At 41.5% G+C, this 21,226-nt stretch overlaps 1 protein-coding gene across 4 annotated transcripts; it reads right to left on the reverse strand.

Moving 5' to 3' along the window:
- Nucleotides 1-1,300: 1,300 nt before the first annotated feature.
- LOC136160185 (ATPase PAAT-like) lies at nt 1,301-18,700 on the reverse strand. 4 transcript variants are annotated; one of them, XM_065923482.1, is made up of 6 exons: nt 18,438-18,700; nt 16,142-16,345; nt 15,254-15,326; nt 13,160-13,366; nt 7,901-8,355; nt 1,301-2,588 (listed from the first exon to the last, which is right to left on the reverse strand). In XM_065923482.1, exons 1-6 carry the CDS (start codon nt 18,599-18,601, stop codon nt 2,354-2,356), a joined length of 1,338 nt encoding a protein of 445 aa, XP_065779554.1. In that variant the 5' UTR covers nt 18,602-18,700; the 3' UTR covers nt 1,301-2,353. The 4 variants fall into 4 exon arrangements, with proteins under 4 accessions (XP_065779554.1, XP_065779555.1, XP_065779557.1 ...); XM_065923483.1 differs by lacking the exon at nt 18,438-18,700 and adding an exon at nt 16,597-18,383; XM_065923485.1 differs by having other exon boundaries at nt 2,398-2,588; nt 7,981-8,355.
- Between the last annotated feature and the right edge of the window lie 2,526 nt (nt 18,701-21,226).

Raw genomic sequence — 21,226 nt, forward strand, 5'->3', positions numbered from 1 at the left:
ATGTTCTCCAAGAACACTTAGAGAAGAAATGTCAGAATGGTAGAGAGCTGAAACCCTGGGCTGCCTTTAAGAAGGAGGAAGTAGTGATGTGAGGGCAGGAAGGGACAACGAGGAAGATGCTGTATTTGCTTTCCCTTGAGAGATGAGTCACTTCACCTTTCAATAGCCGTGGATTTCAAATGTCAAAGGAGATCAGTTCAAAATAAGAAGGTTCTACACCAAAATCTACATGGGCACCAGGAACAGAGGATGGAAACAAGAAGGAAAGGGGTCCTGCATTCCAGGCCCATCTTCCCCACATTTTTTTAAGAGAGAGATTTTGGTGTCTACAAGGTGGAAAGCTCAGTTGAAGAATATTTGATATCAGCTCTTTTCAGTCTTGAACTTTTATCTTTTTATATATCTTTGATATGACCATATTCCTGTTTCAGATGTAATCAAGATGAGACTTGTAATATGAGTCACGTATCTGGAAGGAGGCCTTTTTAAAAATAATTTTAATTGTTTTGGCTTTGCTGGGTCTTTGCTGCTGCATGGGCTTTTCTCTAGTTGCAGCAAGTGGGCTCCTCAACGTGGTGGCTTCTCTTATTGCAGAGCACAGGCTTAGGTCACGCAGGCTCCAGTAGCTGCGGCTCCCAGGCTCTAAAGCACAGGCTCGGGAGCTGTGACACAGGGACCTAGATGCTCCGAGGCATGTGGGGTCATCCCAGAGCAGGGACCGAGCCTGTGTCGCCTGCTTTGGCGGGCAGATTCTTTACCACTGAGCCACCAGTGGTAGGAGTGGAAGGAGACATTTTGTAAATCAACAGACTACAACTACCAGAAGCTGTAAAACTGAACTAAAGAGTTCAGCTTGGAGGGAGAGGCATTTCTCCTGAACAACAATGGAAATACTATCTTACAGCTATGTATGTTGTCCCATCAATTAGAAAAGAATAGAAAAATATGCAAATTCTTAGGTAGCTGTAGTGAGAGTATGTCCCGTATACTGTGTCACCTTTGTAGTGTGATACAAATGAACAAGAGTATGTAAATTGCCCTCATTTGAAAGAACTGACCACAATGTCGATTGCAAAACACCCCCTTTCATAAAGCATTTTAAGAAAGGATAGTTGAGGGAGGTAGGCTCAAGAGGAAGGGGATATATATACATTCACGGTGTTGTATGGCAGAAACCAACACAACAATGTAAAAGCAGTTATCCTCCAATTAGAAAAGAGAGTTGAAAATAAATTTGTTTACTTAGACAAGTAGTTTCCAGAGTGGATAAATTTATTTTTTAAATGTGAATCATCACCCTTCAACACACATATGATAGTTATAATTTCTAAAAATTAAGTCTGCCTGAGAGAACTGCCATCTCCTTGATTCATATGCCTCAACCCCTCAATGCAGATCCTCAGAATTTCATGCTTTAAATATACAGAAAAGGGTTCTGGAAAGAGGAACCTGTACCGGTCCAGAAAGGAAAACAGTTCCTTGTATCTTTTGGATTGACTGAGATAAAATAAAATGACTTCTCTCAATTTACATCAAACACTAGATCTAAGATAACATTCCTCACAGGGAATAGACTAGCTCTGCTTTGTACTTCCCTCTCTACTACGACACTGCACTGAAACCATTGATACTAACGTCAGTGTAAACTACTTTCACACACGCCAAACACTGCATTTTCCTTCTTACCTCAGATAAACAATACAAAATGTTAATTAGTGATTTTAATGAAAGTTTCCAAGTCTTCCCAATTTTTCAAAAACAATTAGAAAAAGAAAAATTACCCTAAGCATTATTTTTCAGACTCCTAAGACTGTAAAAAGTCTTTGCATCAAAAAAAAAAGTACTTCAATGTTCAGCCAAGAGAAGTTATAACTTGGCTGTGCTATGTCAGGGAGACCAAATACAGTTCAGCCTTTTTGAGGGAAAACAGTTTTATAAACATAAACTGGAAGTATCACTTGAAAAAGCCCAGTGTGACTGAGGAAATAAGTACAAGACATCACCCTTTAAAAAAAAAAAAAAAGTACTTCAACAAAACACATACACAATACAAACTAACGAACTGCTTTAGAAATCCTTAAAATCTTAAACATTTAATCCAGAAGTATACATAAATTTCAATAAGAGTGAAAATACTACAAACAAAAATAACTGAAGATCCCACCATGTTAACGTAGTGTACAGTACTGGATTTACAACATGTGCAGGAAAATGAACACTGAGGTCACTTCATGTAAATGGTAATATTTCAAAGGACATTAAATACTTGCTTTTCATAAACTTTCTGGGGTAGGGTTTGGCTTTCTAATAAATATGTAATAAATATCTGTAGTACTTTTTACATGTTGAGCGTTTATCTTTCTCCATTTGAAAGTCCTTCTCCAGAGTCATAATGTCTCAGAGGCATCCCAGAGGGTGGGGAGTTGGGACGTTGCAGCAAGCCCATTAACAAAGCAATCTTATTATCTATGTGCTCCTGGAGTTTATATATTCGCTGATCAATGTAGTCTGTAAGTTTCTTTTCCATCAGTTCCATATTTTTAGAAAGAATCTTTTCCAAATAGGAACAAACAGGTTGCTCTTCTACTCTAAAAATAAATTTAAAAAAATATTATGACAATTTTCCCTAGTATTATAGCAAAACAGCCAAAATACACTACAATAAAGTAGCCAATACACATTGCTGAAATTTGTTTCCACAACTACATTCTGCCTCCTTCCAACATATTTCCAGGTTCTAGACACATACAATCTTGAATGCTCAAAGCATTATTATTGCTTCAGTTCTTTAAATATTTAAGCATAAATTGAAATAAGAATATAAAAATGAAGATGACAGAATTTCTACCCTCAAAAACAAGTCTTTAGATACAAAGGGTCTTTCTTTTTGGTTTTGAGCTCCAAATCAAAAGCAATCTTGCTTTTTTTTTAAGGTCTTTGTATGTCTTCCAAGTCCTTCCTCAAGCAACCCTACCATTTTAACAGTTTTCTCAGTTTTCTCTTTTCTTCATCCAAACAACCTTCTAAAGCATTGGAAGGAGAAGGACAGTGAATTTCAGAGTGGTCCACAAAATCTAGGATCTCCTCATATTTTTCAGGGTATTCCATGAGGTCAAAAGTATTTTTTATAATAACACTAAGTTATCTGAACATGAATTGTACAATAAATGTACAATGAATTATCCAGAGGCCACACTATGTAATGTCATTACTGTGATGACTAGTAGCTATATGGTTGTATATTGTTTCCTAGAATTCTTTAAGGTAGTAGGTTTAGGGTATAGATAAATGTTTTTCTCAGAGGTAACTTGGGTTTGTTCTCAGTATTTCTACTGTGGTCTTACTAGCTCTGAAAGGCAACATATATGAAACTACAACCCAAAGTCAACACAGTTTTACATACATTTGAAACAATACCATTCTCACTAAACTTTTTAAAAAGAAAACACGGTATTTTTTCAAAAAGATATCTATGTTACTATGTAATGGGTTTATTGTTATTTCTAAACTAGTAAATATTTTTATATAGCCTACATAAATAAAAGTTCTTTGGAGTGCTCAATTATTTTTAAGAGGGTAAAGACCAAAAACTTTGAGAACCGCTACTCTAGAATGTAGTGGTTTCTAGTACTCATGCATCGATGAGAGAGTTGGACCATAAAGAAGGCTGAGCACCAAAGAATTGATGCTTTTGAACTGCGGGGCTGGAGAAGACTCTTGAGAGTCCTTTGGACAGCAAGGAGATCAAACCAGTCCATCCTAAAGGAAATCAACCTTGACTATTCATTGGAAGGACTGATGTTGAAGCTGAAGCTTCAATACTTTGGTCACCTGATGCGAAGGGCCGACTCACTGAAAAAGACCCTGATGCTGGGAAAGAATGAAGACAGGAGAAGGGGATGACAGAGGAGGAGATGGTTGGATGGCATCACCAACTCAATGGACATGAGTCTGAGCAAGCTCCGAGAGATGGTGAAGGACAGGGAAGACTGGCGTGCTGCAGTCCATTGGGTTGCAGAGAGTCGAACAACAGTGACTGAACAACAACACTCTAGAATATACAAGAAGCTTTTTATTGTTCTCTTTATTTTCAAATAACTATAGATTCATAGGAAGTTGTAAAGATACTATATTTGCCCGGTATCCTTCACCAAATGGTCCTGGTCTTTACTTCTTATGTAACTGTGGTATAATATCCAGATCAGGAATTTGATGTCAGTACAGTGTGTGTATGCCATTTTATCATACGTACACACATTCATGTAAATATCACCACAATCAAGAGACAGAACTATCCCTTAACTACAATGATCTCCCTCCTGCTACCCTTTGTCACATCCACTTCCCTAATCTCCTCCATCCCGAACACCTCGTAATCACTTACAGTGTTCATCTGTATTATGAGAATGTTACAGAAATGGAACCATGTAACGTGACCTCTTGAGATTCTCTTTTGTAGATTAGCATAATGCTTTGCCAGACAACCAAATTGTTGCATGTGTCAATAGGTCATTCCTTTTATTTTTGGTCATTCCTTTTTACTGCTGATAGCATCCCATGATACGGATATACCAGGGTTAATTTAACCATTCATCAACTTTAAGACATATTGGTTGCTTATAGTTTGGGGCTTTCACAAATAAAGCTATGAACAATTGCATATTGATTTTTATGTGGAAAAAAATTCTTGGGGGAGTTCCCTGGTGTTAGAACAGATAGGATTTCTATTCCTTCCAACTTAGGGGACACGGGTTCAATCCCTAGTTGGGGAAGATTCCACATGCCACAGAGCAACGAATGAGAAGCCAGTGCCAAGCAACGAAGAGCAGCCCTTGCTCGCCACAGCTCGAGAAAGCCCACGAGCAGCACAACCAAAACTAAATTAATTAATAAAAAAAAGACATTTTCATTTCTCTGCGATAAATGCTCAGGAGTCTGATTTCTGAGTCACACGGTGACATGTTTAGCTATGAGAAACTGCCAAACCTTTTTTAAAGTGGCTGTACCACTTTAAATCCCCATGAGCAATGTATGAGAGATTCTATTTCTCATTGGTATCTGGTTTTGTCACCATTTTTAAACTATTTATTTTAACCATTTGAATAATTGTATAGTGGTATCTTGTGCTTGTGGTTTTAATGTGCCCTTCCTTAATAGCCATGAGGTCAAGAACAGCTCATCTTTTCATGTGGTTATTTGCTTTGTACATCTTATCTGGTAAAAATGTCTCTCTATGGTCTTTTACCCATGTTCTAATTGGATTTTATTTTTTTTTAAATGTTGAGTTTTCAGCACTCTCTATATTTTAGATGTAAGCCATTTGTTGGATTTGTAATCTGAAATTCTTTTTTCCCACTTTGGAATTTGTATTTTATTCCTCCTAAAAGTCTTTCACAGAGCAAAAGTTCTAACATTTTCATGGAGGTCAAACATTTTTGGTGTCTTGTCTAGGTTCCCAAAGAATGTCTTCTATGGATTATTAGAAAACTTCCATGGCTTCATGTTTTACACTAACATCCCTGATCCATTTTGAGTGAAGTTTTATACAACGTGCAAGGTTTGGGTCATAGTTCACTTCTTGCTCCTTGGCTATTCATCTGCTCCAGCACCCCGAGTTAGAAAGACTCTTCTTCCTTTATTGCACTGCTGTTGCGCCTCTGTCAAAACTCAGTGGAGCACACCTGTGTGGGTCTACCTCTGAACCCTCTACCGGCTTCCACTGAGCCCTGGTCTGCCCCTCCGCCATCACTGCCCGGTCTTGATGCTCTCGCTGTAGAAGACTCGACATTGGAAGAGGGACTCCTCCCACCTCATTCTTCTTTCTCAAGCTTGTCTTAGTTATTCTGCCTCTTTTGCTTTTCATATAATTTTTAAAATAATCCTGCCTATGTCTACAAAATATTGTGGTGAAATTTTAATATGTATTGCATTAAACCTTCATGTCAACGAGGAGAACTGACAACTTTACTGTGTTAGAAATTCAATTTATAATTGAAAAAAAAAAAAAGAAATTCAATTTGTAATTTAACAGTTACTAGGAAAGAAATCATCCAGGCCCAACTGGTTTTCATTGGAGACTTCTATCAATACCAAACATCATACGAAAAAAATCACATCAATTTTACACAATCTCTTCTAAAATATAGAACTCAAAAAAAAGTAGAACTCATTTTATGAGACCAGTATCACCCTCATAATATAAAACCAGACAAAGACAGTAAAAGATAAATACACACTAGTATCTCCAATGAATTCTATGTAAGAATACTTGACAGAATATTAGCAAATCAGTTCCAGCATTGTATAAAAAGAATTAGACCCCACAATTAAGTGGGATCTATTCTAGGTATGCTAGGCAGGTTCAGTTTTTGAAATTAATGTAATTCACCATATGAAGAGATTACCGAAGAAAATTCATGATCAAATAAATGGCCATAGGAAAAATACTTGAGAAAATCCTGTATCCCTCTATAATGAAAGAAACTCTGATAACCAGGAACTAAGAAACACTGAGCTTCAGCGGCCCTAAGCAATCTGACTTCTCTCCACCTTTTCTAGTCTTTTGTGTTTGTTGTATTATATCCAGGGATTTTTATTGTTAACAGGGAGGATCTGAGAGTACTGGAGACATTCCAGCTCAGCTGGAATCAGAAAAGTGGAAGTGGAAGTTGCTCAGTCGTGTCCGACTCTTTGCAACCCTATGGCCTATACAGTCCATGGAATTCTCCAGACCAGAATACTGGAGTGAGAAGCCTGTCCCTTCTCCAGCGGATCTTCCCGACCCAGGAATTGAACCAGGGTCTCCTGCATTGCAGACAGATTCTTCACCAACTGAGCCGTCAGGGAAGCGCAGTTTTTAAGGTTTAGGTTTTGTTTTCTCTGTGTTTTAGGATTGGTTTGTTTTGCCATGTCACAGGTTAACACTGATGAAGACTGTCAACAACTAAAACACTGTCACCTTTCCTTGTTCTTCCCAAAGAAGGACCACTATTTGTTTTAATAACTTACTAAACTCCTCAAATTTCAATGCTATTAAATACATTAAGAAAATTTCAACCAATACAACGACCTCATTTGAGATGTAAAAAAAGTCTAACTCAAAAGACTGAAATAGGAAGGCAAAATAGTTAAGTCAGAACCATGGCTAAAGTCCAGAATTCCCATCTAGTGCAATATTTGGAAACATTTTATCTATCTAAAGGACGGTGTGTGTGTGCTCAGTTGAGCCCAACTCTTTGCAGCCTCATGGACTATAGCCCACCAGGCTCCTCTGTCCATGGAATTTTCCAGGCAAGAATACTGGAGTGGGTTGCCATTTTCTAGTCCAAGGGATCTTCCCAACTCAGGGATCGAACCTGCGTCTCTTCTGTCTCCTGCACATACTAAACACTTAACTATCCCTCGATCAAAGCAGGACTAGAAAAAATTGGAATTATGAGATCAGAGGATAAGAGGCTGTATACTATAAATAATTAAGAGATGAAAACTGTTTGGATGACTCCAAAATTAGCCCGGGTCACACAGGATCTACAAGGAAAATCCGTTGCAATGGCTCACTTCATACCATCGGGCAAACAGTGTACACATCAAGGCTACCACAGCTCCTCTCCTTTCATACAGGTAACTCTCCACTCCGACCCTTGTCTGATGCTTATGCTCCTCCCACCAAACGCCTGAGAAGTGCTCGGCACCTCCAGCTTACACACTTCTTTCAAAGCAACACGTTCTACTCCGTAGAATATTTCTTTCCTCTACATGTGTCAGTGGTGAAATGTCAAAGCTTCTACGGTTCTCTCCGGAAACAATTTCAGGCAGAAGTTACTGAAACAAACCCCTTTCCTCCACCTGCCTCCTCACCCTCCCCCACACCCCACCTGACGACACGGGTCTAAACACTTACGTGACACCCCCAGTGCCTCCGCCGGGCTTCGGGATGCTGTCCTGCCACTTGATGCCAGGTCCCACCTGGAGATGGCTCACCTGACCACACAAATTCTGGAGAAGAGGCAGCAACTCCGAGTTAGGTATGTGTGAGCTGTCACTTGCTTTCTTTGATAAGAAAGAAGATACTGCATTCTTCAGGTCATTCTCAAGAAGAGAACGGCTTTGTGGCACAATTTTACACTCTTGGAGGCCGCTCAGACTTCCTCCACCAGCTGGCTGCAGACTTTTCTCAGTGTTAGCTTCCGAGTCTTCAGTCACGTTTCCAGATGTCAGCCCAGTTCTGAAAGGAAAAGGTGTGGAGGATGACTTGCCGAAGGCTCCCGGAGCAGACGAGGATGGCAGTCCCGGCACGTGCCTGTGTCCTGCGTTTCCCAGGATCGGCTGGAGCTGCTCTCCGAGGGCAACGCAATTCTAAGGGAGGCAGGCAAGGAAACAGCAGGCACATTAATGACAATGACAGCTAGCTCTGGAGGCAAGGTGCCTTCTTCCCTCTGAGCCTCAGAACATTCACACGGAGTAGACTACAGCCGCGGTCCCAGTACTGAGTTGAGGAGAAAAGACTAAAGCTAACCCGGCCAAGGTAACACAGCTGTCTGTGGCAGAACTAGGACTGGAGCCCCGGACACCCAACTCCAGTCAGGACTTCTAGTCATTCCAAATTCCAGTGTAGTTCTGCTAAGGAAAATCTGCAAATAAATACAAGCATACTTAGTAAAACTGCACAGGCATATTTTAGTGTTTCCACTACAAAGGCCTCCTTAATTTATGGTATTTTTGAATGAGTCACAATAATTGATAATTTTCCTAGAATTAAAAATCATCTGCCCACTGTCACATATATAGGCCACCCTAAGGATATGCAATTCATTTTCACTGGAAGATAGACTAGATAGTTACTTGCTTAAAGTTTGGTGTTCTACTTGTATACTTAAAGTTCGAATACTTTTGTGATTTTCAATGATTAAAATGAGCTACTTTTGGGCCATGTTTGCTGTAATAATTTATAGGGTAATGATTATGTTTTGTGGCCTCATCTCGACCAGCTAGGCTATATTTCTTCCTGAAAAGACTGGCTCACATTTGTTAGGTTACAGTTTCCTCTAGAGAAGCATGCTCTTGCTATGGTCCTCAATTTTTCCACAAGAGAAAAGCAAAACTACCTCCAGCCTAGCTAACTGTTACATTACATGGCTCTACCCTAAATTCTAAACCCAGAACTCTACTAGAAATTCTTTTCTATTAACTTATCTGTTTTATTTATTTTGTTGCACTCTACCACATGAGGGATCTTAATTCCACAACCAGGGTTTGAACGTGGGCCCCCTGTAGGTGGAAGCTTGGAGTCTTAACCACTGGACCACCAGGGAAGTCCTAGAGATTCTTGTCAAGGAATATCATCTCATAGTTATTGCTGTTCAACACCTTGTGAGAGAGACTAAGAAAAGCATTATTCAAGATCAGGTGAAGACACTCGATCCATATATTTTCTGGATATACTAACAAGTGATCCTTGGATAAAATTAGCCCAGAACTCATTCATTCAACAAATACTTACCAGAAATCTACTCTGAGTTAGGTACTGATTCAGGCCCTGGAAATAAGACAGTGAAAAGCAAACACAAATTTGTATATATACTCCCAGAATTCTGAAAAATTAAATATTTATCTCTGAACCTCTTAAAGGATTTGCTTTAACCTTTTAATCACCTTGAAAAAACAACAACAAAGAGAATCTTTTTATTTTTTAAGATGAACAAGGTAAATAGTGAAAAATCTTGGAATAACTGAATATATTTTCTTTGAGAAAATGGCCCAGAGTTTCCACTCAGATAACTTTAAATGACAAACATATGCCAGACAACTATGAGACAGAATTCTTACTCAGTTATTCTAAATTGCTGAAGCAAAAACAAATCAAAGTCAGCACATGTGAACTCCAAATAGAAGGAAATAAGAAACCACCTGAATAAAGCTTTTCAGGCAACAAGGTGCAGGTGAAGCAAGGGGAGGTCGGGAAGCTGCTCCCAGGTCCCTCCTTTCCCTCCGGACAGGCCCTGCCCCAGAGAACACGCGAAGGCCTCGCCAGTGTGCGTGGTTACCCCCCTTCCACAGAAGGAGGGGTCCTGATCGTGAAACACCCCTACTCTACCCTCAACAGATACTTATAGAGCTTATGCGACACTTTTCAGAAAGACAGTCCATGGTTACTTGTTTGCAAACAAAAGGTACCCCAGAGAACCAGGTATATCCCGTGAGAATCATTCCATAAATATAGACTTCCCATAGAAGTAGGATATTTATTAGCATGTTTAAAAGAAGAGTTCACAGGATCATCTCCTTTCTTCCCCAGGGTGTCTCCCAAATGCCCCCACAGGTAAGGATTTAGCACAGGCATATGAGGGGAGACAGGTTACAATACACGTGCTGCTGGCTGGAGGACGTGCATTTCTGGCTGAGACAAAGCTAAAAAGACACACAGCAAGGCTGAGAGTAAGATAAGAGTTGGGCAAGGACTCAGGGTTTACCCAACGCACTTCTGAACTGACATAAATTCATGACGAAGAAAGTATGTTGTTTTGGGAATTAAATAAAAAAGCAAAAAAAAAAAAAAAAAAAAACCCTTAAAGACATAGCCAAAAAAACACCTGAAACTTTGGCATCATTTATTTTCCAAAGACAAGTTTTTAAAACATAAATATCAGTCATGAACTGATTTTTTAAAAATTCATTAACCCTCTTGAATGTTTCCAAAATCTTTCACACACACACAGTTTCTTCTGTTTTTAAATTTTTAATCTCTATGTCCACTGGATCTTTCCCCTTAAACATCTTTTCTTAAAATACACTATGCATAGGGCTCATCTGGTGTTGGCTGGTTAGAAATAGTTGACTCCTGGATCATACCCTCAGGGTTTTAGGTCACAACTGAGGGCCAGTGTTCTGTCTTTATAAGCATTCCAACGGATTCTGATACAGGCAGGTTCCTTATCTCTAGCATTCTTGAAACAACCCACTTTAACCTGGCTACCTCCACATTCCAACTACTCATTTACTATCCAATCCTTCAGAATCTGGTTTTCATCTCCTCACTATTCAAGCAGACCCATTAAGGATCTGCAAAAGAGGCTTAGTTGATAATCAAGGAACATATACATTAGAGTCATAAATAAGACAGATCAGATTCCTGTTTGCACAAAGCTTATATTTTAATGAGATAAACAGAGTAATGTGTATATATATGTATACATGTGTGTGTGTATATAAAACAACAAAAATAATGAAGAAAGCCATGATGGAAATATGATAGATTGTGCAGGCAAGTCTAATCTAACAGCGTGGCTGGCAAAGGTCTCGCTCAAGATGGAACATTTAAGATGAGGCTGAAAGAATAAGAAAAGGGAAGACTTGCTAAGATCAGGAAGAGGGGATTCTGGCCAAAGAGAACAGTTAAGAGTGCAGAGGTCCTGAGGTGGGAGCACAGGTGGATATTTGGGGAACACACACCTCAGAATGTCTAGAGACGAGCAACTGAGGAAATGCGACAGGAGATGGTGTTGAGGCAGGAACGATGGCCCAGATCTGAGATGACAGGGTAAGGAATCTGGATTGACTCTGGTGTGAGGGGAAGCAGCTCGGGACATTACATGGGGGAAGTCGAGTCTCATGGACCCTCTGAGATCATTCTGGTTACTCTGTGGAGAGGGAGCACCTGGACCAGGAGCACCCATCAGGAACCTGAGCTATGCGGGCAAGATCACTGTACCAGAGTACGAAGAGGACGGACTCTGTGCTTTTGGAAGCTCTCCTTTCCGAGGTTTCCAAGATCATCACCAGCTCTCCTGTCCTCCTATGTCTGCCCGTCCCTCCAATGATACTCCTACTAAATTAATGATAGCAAATCTCACAGAAGTTATATGACTTTTTTATTTGTATTATTTGATTTAAACTTTCACATTCATCCTATGATCTCAGCAGCATTGCTAGATTGTAAACAATTACCGTTTAGATTGTAAACATGAAGAAATGTATCCTTAAATAGAGGACGCAATGCTAAATAAGACAGAACTAACACGGTTGAATTCAGGTCTCCTGACATCACATCTCTGCTGCTCTAAACAGTGGCTCCTGTACTCCGGCTCCTCGCCCCTTTCCCTGTGCTCTGAGCAAATGCAGGTGCTTGCCCAGGGTCTTCCTTCTTGGCTCCGGTCTCTCCCTTCATCACCTTCCCTGTCATCTACTAGGGATGCTCCCGCCCCTCTGTGTTTCCGAAGGCTCACATTACCACCCCAGGGAATGTGGTATTCACATAGAAAACTCAATACTCCCAAATTAAACTACTTCCCCCCCCCCAAGTACTCCCTCCCTTGTGTTCCTTGTGTATTATTGGCATCACCATCTTCAAAAGTTTGGTTTCACGTTTGATTCTATTTTTCTCCCCCAAACCTCATACTAAGTTATTGTCAAGTCCCAGTGGTTCCACTGTTGTAGCATCTCACACCCAGCACTAGGTTCCGCCTTCAAGTTTAGACCCTCCTTAACCCTCATCTGGACGAGAAATAAGAGGTCTTTTTCTTCCTGCAGTCTCACTTTCTACTGACTCCTCATCTTACATGTAATAGTGGATTAGAGTTAATTAAAACAGGTAAAACATGCCCACAAGCCTCATAAGAGCATTCAAAATCCTCTATGATCCAGCCCTAGTCTACCTGAAGCTTCCCCTATCGCTTCTTCACTCCAGAGAAATGAACTTCTATCCATTTCCTAGCTACATTATACTCCTTCCAGCACTGATGATTTAATCCATACTGCTCTCTATCTCTCAAGCTGCAGCCCTCCAAATTCACATGCCTAATCCCACCTATGTAGTCCCCTAGTAAGACCACAGAGACCCTTAGAGACAGGCCATAGACTAATTCACCCTGGAACCTTCTGTAGTAACTAGAACAGAGCATCATTCACGAAGAAGGGGCTAAGTAAATACTTGCTGAATGAATAAATGAGTGAATTCATAGAAAATTACGAAGTCTGTAATAGAAATATTTTACTTGTAAGGGCATAACCTACAGAATGTTACTTTTAGAAAAGTTAGTAAAGATAACAGTCACATCAATAACAATAGCTAAATGGAAAAGATTTATGTCACCACATGTCCTAATAAAAAGCTATTATTTAAAGAATTGTAATGGTATCTGGAAAGAAATCCATTCCTACTCACCTGCTGCTGGAATCTCACCATATTCATCAACTGCTGAGCTCCAGGTGATAACTTTGACCCCATGGACTCCATGATGGTTTGGGCCCTCTCCAGGTCTATCTTTGATCCTAGAGCAGGAGAGCCTGCTGAAGAATGTGCCGAGACTGGCCTCACGTGTACCACAACTTTACTGATGAACACACAGTTCTTTTCACCAAAGGAGAGCAGCTATTATAACACAGAAGACCAGGATAATTAATAGTAATAAAAACAACCATTATTTAAGGTCATTTCTTATTAATACTGAAGTAAGAAAGAAGCATTCAAGAATCTAAAAATTAAATTCAAGTACACTTTTAAGTTGTCTCTAGAACAGTCAAACCCAAGAAAAGATTCAAAAGAACAAGGAAAATGTAAAAAGTCCTTTTTAAGTAAAAGATTACATACAAATAATGTTTTATTTAATAATGTTTTCTTGTTTAAGGAACTAAAGATAAACTGTATCAATCTGAGATCTTACCATCCTGAAACATGCTATATCATTTAATACAAAATAAGACTGTCCAGGATCCCAGGCAAAATGTTTGTGAAGTGCTAAATATAACTCAGTATTTTAGAATTAAAACCATAGGGAATATTAAGACAACCTAAGAGATCTCAACAGTTTACACATGAAAAACAAGTTCATGGCGATTTTTCTAATTTGTCAAGAGAGTAAATAAAGGTCAATCTTTGAGCCTAGTTCTTCTGGATTCTGTCCCAGGAGCTTTTCAGGGCTGTGTCCTGCCTCATCTTGTATATGCTTCTAAACCAAGATGTTTCCTGTGTGCTGTAGGACTGCAAAGTAGCAAAGTGGATTTAGAATCAGACAGACCTGAGTTCAGTGAGGGCTGTGCCTGGGTGACCCTGGGCAGATGCCAAGCTTGAGTTAGGGGTAAAATCAGTTCACATGGTTGTTATAAGGGTTGTGCGTTAAAACGTCCAGTATATATCACTGAGTGAGTGCTCAAAGATACACATCAGTAACTACCATTTAACTTTCACAAACTATTGAAGGTAGTACTGGCCCAGAAGAGGCCTTCATACAAACCCAAAGATTTTCCTAAATGAAACTCTCTGCACTCCCTGGTACTTCCACAGCACAGTTACAAACCCCATTCATCTTCAGAGACAACAAACCCATATATCACACAAAGACACAGGTGAATAGAGGTCCATGATCTAAAAACTCAGTGTGGCACCAAAGATGTGACTGTCATCAACAAGTTAAGTACCTCATGAAATGTATACACCCACACTTCAACATGCATATTATGCCTTTCAACCCCCAAGCCTTTCTCACCAGTGAATGTTGTGCCTATTCTGCACACTTAATCTACCTGTCTTGCCACTATAATATGAGCGACATTCCAGTTTATTTTATAACTGCCACTTCCTAAATGCCTAGTACAGCAGCCACTATCTATAAGCACTCTAATATGTGCTGGATGAATGCATCACTTTATTAAAATGACTTTAGAAGCCATTAGGGTATACACCTAAACAACATCTTGAGATAGTTCTGTGCTCCTCCGTAAGTAGTAATCAGCACAGAATTTTAGAGACAAAAATAATCCAAGAATTTTCTTTAGTTCCCTATTATTACCCACAAAGTAGGTCCCAAAAGATGAAGGAACTTGCCCAAGGTTACTTTTTTAGTCAGCAAGAGACCTCACTTAATAGTCAGGGCTTACGATTTCCAGCTCAGTACTCTTCTTCTAGATCTGATGACATCAGTAAAGTTAACATTAATAAAATTTCTCATGCTGACAACACCAGTCTAAACTCCTTTAACTTTGGGATGCTCTTGTCTGAAACTTCTCTAATTGTGTCCAACACTGCTCTATTAACAAAAGTACATTGACATGACCATAGGAAATAAATGATCAAATTTTAAAAGAAGGTTGATAATTATTTTAGAAAAGAATTTCTTTTTACATGTTTATTAAGCATTTTTGAAATAAAACGAGGGACCACGTTGGACTAACTGCATTACCAATTTATGGAAATAAATATATCTATATATTAGGAAAGCAACTGTAGTTTTAAATTAGTGAAAATTTAGGAATGACTTACCTTTATTTTACCAGCATGTGTGGAAGACTCCAATTTTAGATATTTTTTGTATAAAGTAATCTTTTCATATTCACTAAAAAGAGAAAAGAACTGATTTATTAAAAATTTCACACATTATCACTAAGAAGAGTTATATTTAAAGATAAAGGTTACCAGGACAACATTTTAATCCTGAGATTCAGTTTTCCTGGTGAGGCATGAACAGTAGAGCCTTCCTACTGAATAGCACTAGATATGAAGACAATATCTGCCACTTACTAATTATAGGAGAAAACTAAATTATATATCCAAAGTATACTCTGCAGCACTGGCATATTTTAAAGCTCGACAATGTATCTGTCATACACAACATATATAGTACATAAAGCAGCTCTTACTTTGATTCATAGTAAAGAATGATTAGAACAGAATCTTCATAAGAAATTGAGGGGAAAAAAATCAAAAAGTCTAATAATGGGTTAAGCTTGCCAGGATGGCACAGTCTTGAGCTCATGCTCTATTTGGTAACGGCATTCTACAAGAAAATGTTCAAAGTTCCAGGCTGACTGACAAAGTGATTTTTGGAAAACTGATTCCTTGTGAGTTAAAGAAAACAAATAAGAAACTTATCAGAACTTCATTTTCGTCAAGCGTTTCCCCAAACTAGCTATGATCTTTTACCGACTTCTCTACCTTCCATTAGCTTTCCATTTCCACATTCATACTCCCAACTAGGCTGATCTACACTGTCTTTAAGATCCCTAAAGGTCTAAACTTCTACGTCTGCTGGTATGTTTTTATCTTCTCTCTCCTAGTGTTTAGCACCAATGTCAGAGAATCAACAGATACTGCAAAAGCTCAAGAAAACACTACTTCAGAAGAACACTTCCACATGCAGAAGTCACAAACCTGTTATCCAGAACATTACAAACATTCTTGCCCCTACTGGTTCCACAGTACTCCTCTCCTAAGTATACTTCCATATTTCTTGCTGAACTTAAAATGCCAATAGAAACGATTTCTTCACCTCCATGAGGGTCACATCTCAGGTGAAGGAAGCAGGGGTTTTCATCTTGGCAATTCAGGTTCCTTTTCAAAATCACCAGATCCTGGCTGAAAAGAAAATGAAGAATATTATGTAGTATTATAGTGCTTCCCTGGTGGCCCAGATGATAAAAAAATCTGCCTGCAACGCAGGCAACCTAGATTTGATCCTTGGGTTGAGAAGATCCCCTGGAGAAGGGATGGCAACCCACTCCAGTATCTTTGCCTGGAAAATCCCATGGACAGGGGAGCCTGGTGGGCTACAGTCCATGGAGTGACAAAGAGTCAGACACGATTGACTGACTAACACACACACACACCTCTGAACATTCATTGGAAGGACTGATGCTGAAGTTGAAGCTCCAATACTTTAGGCAGCTCATGTGAAGAGTTGCTTCATTAGAAAAGACCCTGATGATGGAAAGACTGAAGGCAGAAGGGGATGACAAAAGCTGAGATGGTTGGGTGGCATCACTGACTCAAGGGACATGAGTTTGAGCAAGCTCCAGCAGATGGTGATGGACAGGGAAGCCTGGCCTGCTGCTGTCCATGGCGTCGCAGAGTCGGACACAACTGAGTGACTGAACAACATGCAGTATTACAGTTCTCTGTCATTAACAGAACACTGTCATTGACCCCCTTAATGGGCCACAAGGGTTGACATGTTATCCAATTAATTGACATTTGCATTTGGAGTCCAAGCACCCTGCAAAGCACTGATCAAATAAATGCTCAATACAGAAATCATGAGAAAATGATTTAGACTTTAGACTCAGGGCTCTCCACTCTATTTTCCCCTGGACTTCTATCTACACTGTAGGCAACTTCCTGAAAACTGCCTGACCAGTTAATGAAATGTACTTACTGGATGGCTACTGCAAATTAAAAACCGTTCACAAGTTGGGGGTTGGGGGCAGATGCAGAATAAAGGGAAAAAGTGTGCCATTTTCAAAATTAAACTGATGAAGATTTTTCAACATCTGGATTTTTTTAAAGGCCTATTTTAGTCCACGGGCTTCCCAGCTGACTCAGCGATAAGGCATCCTTTGCAAATGCAGGAGACAACGGGAGACGCGGGTTCGATCCCTGGGTGGGGGAAGATCCCCTGAAGGAGTAGCCGGGAACCCACTCCAGTATTCTAAACTGGGCAATCCCTCAGACAGAGGAGCCTGGCGGGCTACAGTCCATAGGGTCACAGGTCGCCAAGAGTCAAGACACGACTGAAGAAGGAATTCCATCACCTCCACTAGCTTTGTTTCTAATGATGCTTCCTAAAGTCCAATTGACTTCACTCCAGGATATCTGGCTCTAAGTTAATGATCACACCATCGTGGTTATCCAGGTCATGAAGATCTTTTTTGTATAGGTCTTCTGTGTATTCTTGCCACCTCTTCTTAATACCTTCTGCTTCTGTTAGGTCCACACTGTTCCTGTCCTTTATTGTGCCCATCTTTGTATGAACTGTTCCCTTGGTATATCTAATTTTGTTGAAGAGATCTCTAGTTTTTCCCATTCTATTGTTTTCTTCTATTTCTTTGTATTGATCACTTAGGAAGGCTTTCTTGTCTCTCCTTGCTATTCTTTGAAAACTCTGCCTTCAGATGAATATATCTTTCCTTTCCTCCTTTGCCTTCAGCTTCTCTTCTTTTCTCAGTTATTTGTAAGGCCTCCTCAGACAGCCAGTGACTTTGGCCTTAGAGAAATAGCAGGTAGTGGGGATGCCAGTGCCTCTTTGAACCTGGTCCAAAGAGGAGAGTCCCTCGCAAGGTAAGTGTGGGGACGACCATGCATGCATTGGTCGACAGGTTTTTGTTTCAGGATAAGAGGCCGGTTCTGATCCCGACAAGGGGCCTCAGGAGCCGAGGAGATGGACTCAAGGCGGGTGTGCGTGAAACCCTGTCTCCTGCTCACCTGCCCCCGCCCCCCCATTCCCAACATTCACACCCGAGTCCCCTCAGCTTTCCCGCGGACGACCCTCTGTCCTCCCAACACCCGGGCCCGGCCGTCTCGCCTTCGCCGCCCGCACAGCCCCGTCACCCGCTCGGCTCCCGCATTTCGGGCGCAGACCCTCTCCCCTCAGGGTCCCCGCCTCCCCTCGCGGCTCCCCCAGGAGCGCGGCTGTGTCCCCGAGCACAACCCAGTCCCCGCCGGCCCAGCGCACCCCGCGGCGGGCGGCGCCAGCAGCTCCTCCCAGTCGGCGTCTCGGGCGCCGAGACCAGCCCGGGTGAGACGGAGCCTCTGGGCCAAGGCTCCGCACGCGGCATCCCAGGAAGAGGCCAGGGTCGGGCAGCGGCTCAGCGGCCCGTGTAGGGTCTCGGTCTCCATTCGGCTACCTACGGACCAAGCCGGCTCCGGAACCTCTCTTTATAGCTCTTTAATTTGCGCCAGACCGAGGGAAGATGAAAGAACAGGGCAACTTCCGGTTCGGCCCGCCGCAAACCTGAGAGCGGCCGCTTGTCCCGGTTGTCTGGAGACCAGCTACCGCAGACACGCATGCGCGCGCCGGCCGGATTTGGCAGCGACGTTCAAAAGCTCTGGGCCGCGGTGGGGCGGCGCGCAGGGAAGCTCCAGGTTAGAGCATGCGCGCTGACAGCACGTTGGCCACCCTCTAGGCTAGGCGCAGGCGCAGGCGCAGTGCGATGGTCTCGCATCCCCACCCCTCCCCCCAGCGTTTACTCGACTTTAGTTCGTTCGCTCAGTCGTGGTCCATTCTTTGCGACCCGAGGGACTTCACCACGCCAAGCTTCCCTGTCCATCACCAACTCCCGGAGCTTGCTCAAACTCCGGTGTCCGTCCAATCGGTGATACCGTCCAACCATCTCATCCTCTGCCGTCCCCTTCTCCCTCTCTGCCTTCAGGCTTTCCCAGCATCACAGCCTTTACCAATGAGTCAGTTCCTCACATCAGGTGACCAAAGTATTGGAACTTCAGCTTCAGTCCTTCCAATGAATATTCAGTGCTGATTTCCTTTAGGATTTATTGGTTTGATCTCCTTGCAGTCCAAGGGACTCTCAAGAGTCTTCTCCAACACCACAGCTCAAAAGCACCAATTCTTCAGTGCTCAGCTTTCTTTAGAGTCCACCCCTCACATCCATACACTAGTACTGGAAAAACCATAGCTTTGACTAGACGAACCTTTGTCAGCAAAGTAATGTCTCTGTTTTTAATATGCTGTCTAGGTTGGTCATAGCTTTTCTTCCAAGGAGTAAGCGTCTTTTAATTTCATGACTGCAATCACCACCAGCAGTCATTTTGGAGCTCAAGAAATAGCCTGTCACTGTGTCCATTGTTTCCCCATCTATTTGCCATGAAGTAATTGGGACCATGTGCCATGATCTTAGTTTTTTGAATGTTGAGTTTTAAGCCAACTTTTTCACTCTCCTCTCACTTTCTTCAAGAGGCTTTTTAGTTCCTCTTTGCTTTCTGCCATAAGGGTGGTGCATATCTAGGTTATTGATATTTCTCCTGGCAATCTTGATTCCATCTTGTGCTTCATCCAGTCTGGCATTTCGCATGATGTACTCTGCATTTAAGTTAAATAAGCAGGGTGGCAATGTCAGCCCTGAGGTACTCCTTTCCCACTTTGGAACAAGTTCATTGTTCCATGTCCAGTTCTAACTCTTGCTTCTTGACCTGCATACAGATTCCTCAGGAGGCAGGTCAGCTGGTCTGGTATTCCCATCTTTTAAGAATTTTCCAGTTTGTTGTGATCAACACAGTCAAAGGATTTAGCATAGTCAGTGAAGCAGTAGTAGGTGTTTTTCTGGAATTCTCTTGCTTTTTCTATGATCCAACAGATGTTGGCAATTTGATCTCTGGTTCCTCTGCCTTTTCCAAATCCATCTTGAACATCTGGAAGTTCACACCTGACTTGGAGAATTTTGAGCATTACTTTGCTAGCTTGTGAGATGGTTACAATTGTGCAGTAGTTTGAACATTCTTTGGTTTTGCCTTTCTTTGGGATTGGAATGAAAATTGACCTTTTCCAATTCTGTGGCCACTGCTGAGTTTTCCAAATTTGCTGTCATATTGAGTGCAGCACATCCACAGCATTGTCTTTTAGGATTTGAAGTAGCTCACTTGAAATTCCATCACCTCCACTAACTTTGTTTCTAGTGATGCTTCCTAAAGCCCAGTTGACTTCACTCCAGGATATCTGGCTCTAAGTGAATGATCACACCATCATGGTTATCCGGGCCATGAAGATCTTTTTTGTATAGGTCTTCTGTGTATTCTTGCCACCTCTTCTTAATACCTTCTGCTTCTGTTAGGTCCACACTGTTTCTGTCCTTTATTGTGCCCATCTTTGTATGAACTGTTCCCTTGGTATATCTAATTTTGTTGAAGAGATCTCTAGTTTTTCCCATTCTATTGTTTTCTTCTATTTCTTTGTATTGATCACTTAGGAAGGCTTTCTTGTCTCTCCTTGCTATTCTTTGAAAATCTGCCTTCAGATGAATATATCTTTCCTTTTCTCCTTTGCCTTTAGCTTCTCTTCTTTTCTCAGCTATTTGTAAGGCCTCCTCAGACAGCCAGTGACTTTGGCCTTAGAGAAATAGCAGATAGTGGGGATGCCAGTGCCTCTTTGAACCTGGTCCAAAGAGGAGAGTCCCTCGCAAGGTAAGTGTGGTGTCCTCTTTCTACAGACCTGAAGCACCCCTTTCCTACCCTCACTCTCTGGAACAGACCCTGAGCCTGAGGGTGGTGGTTGCGGGGGGATGGGGATGGGGAGGGCATGGAGTCGGATTTTCTCTCCTCACTCCCTTTTCCACATGCACTCTTTCCTTTGAGGGTGTCAGGTGGATGCCGGCCGTTGGACTTTAGTTGCAGAGATTTGGATGGTGTTCATGGCAGCTGTGGGACTGAGGCAGGTGGTGTCTGAGGAAGGTTAGGGGCTCTGGAACGTGGGCCTCTTGTCCACGGGGCCACCAGGTCAGATGGAAGGTGGAG

The sequence above is a fragment of the Muntiacus reevesi genome, chromosome 2 (genome assembly GCF_963930625.1).
Source record: "Muntiacus reevesi chromosome 2, mMunRee1.1, whole genome shotgun sequence".
Taxonomy (NCBI): Eukaryota; Metazoa; Chordata; class Mammalia; order Artiodactyla; family Cervidae; genus Muntiacus; species Muntiacus reevesi.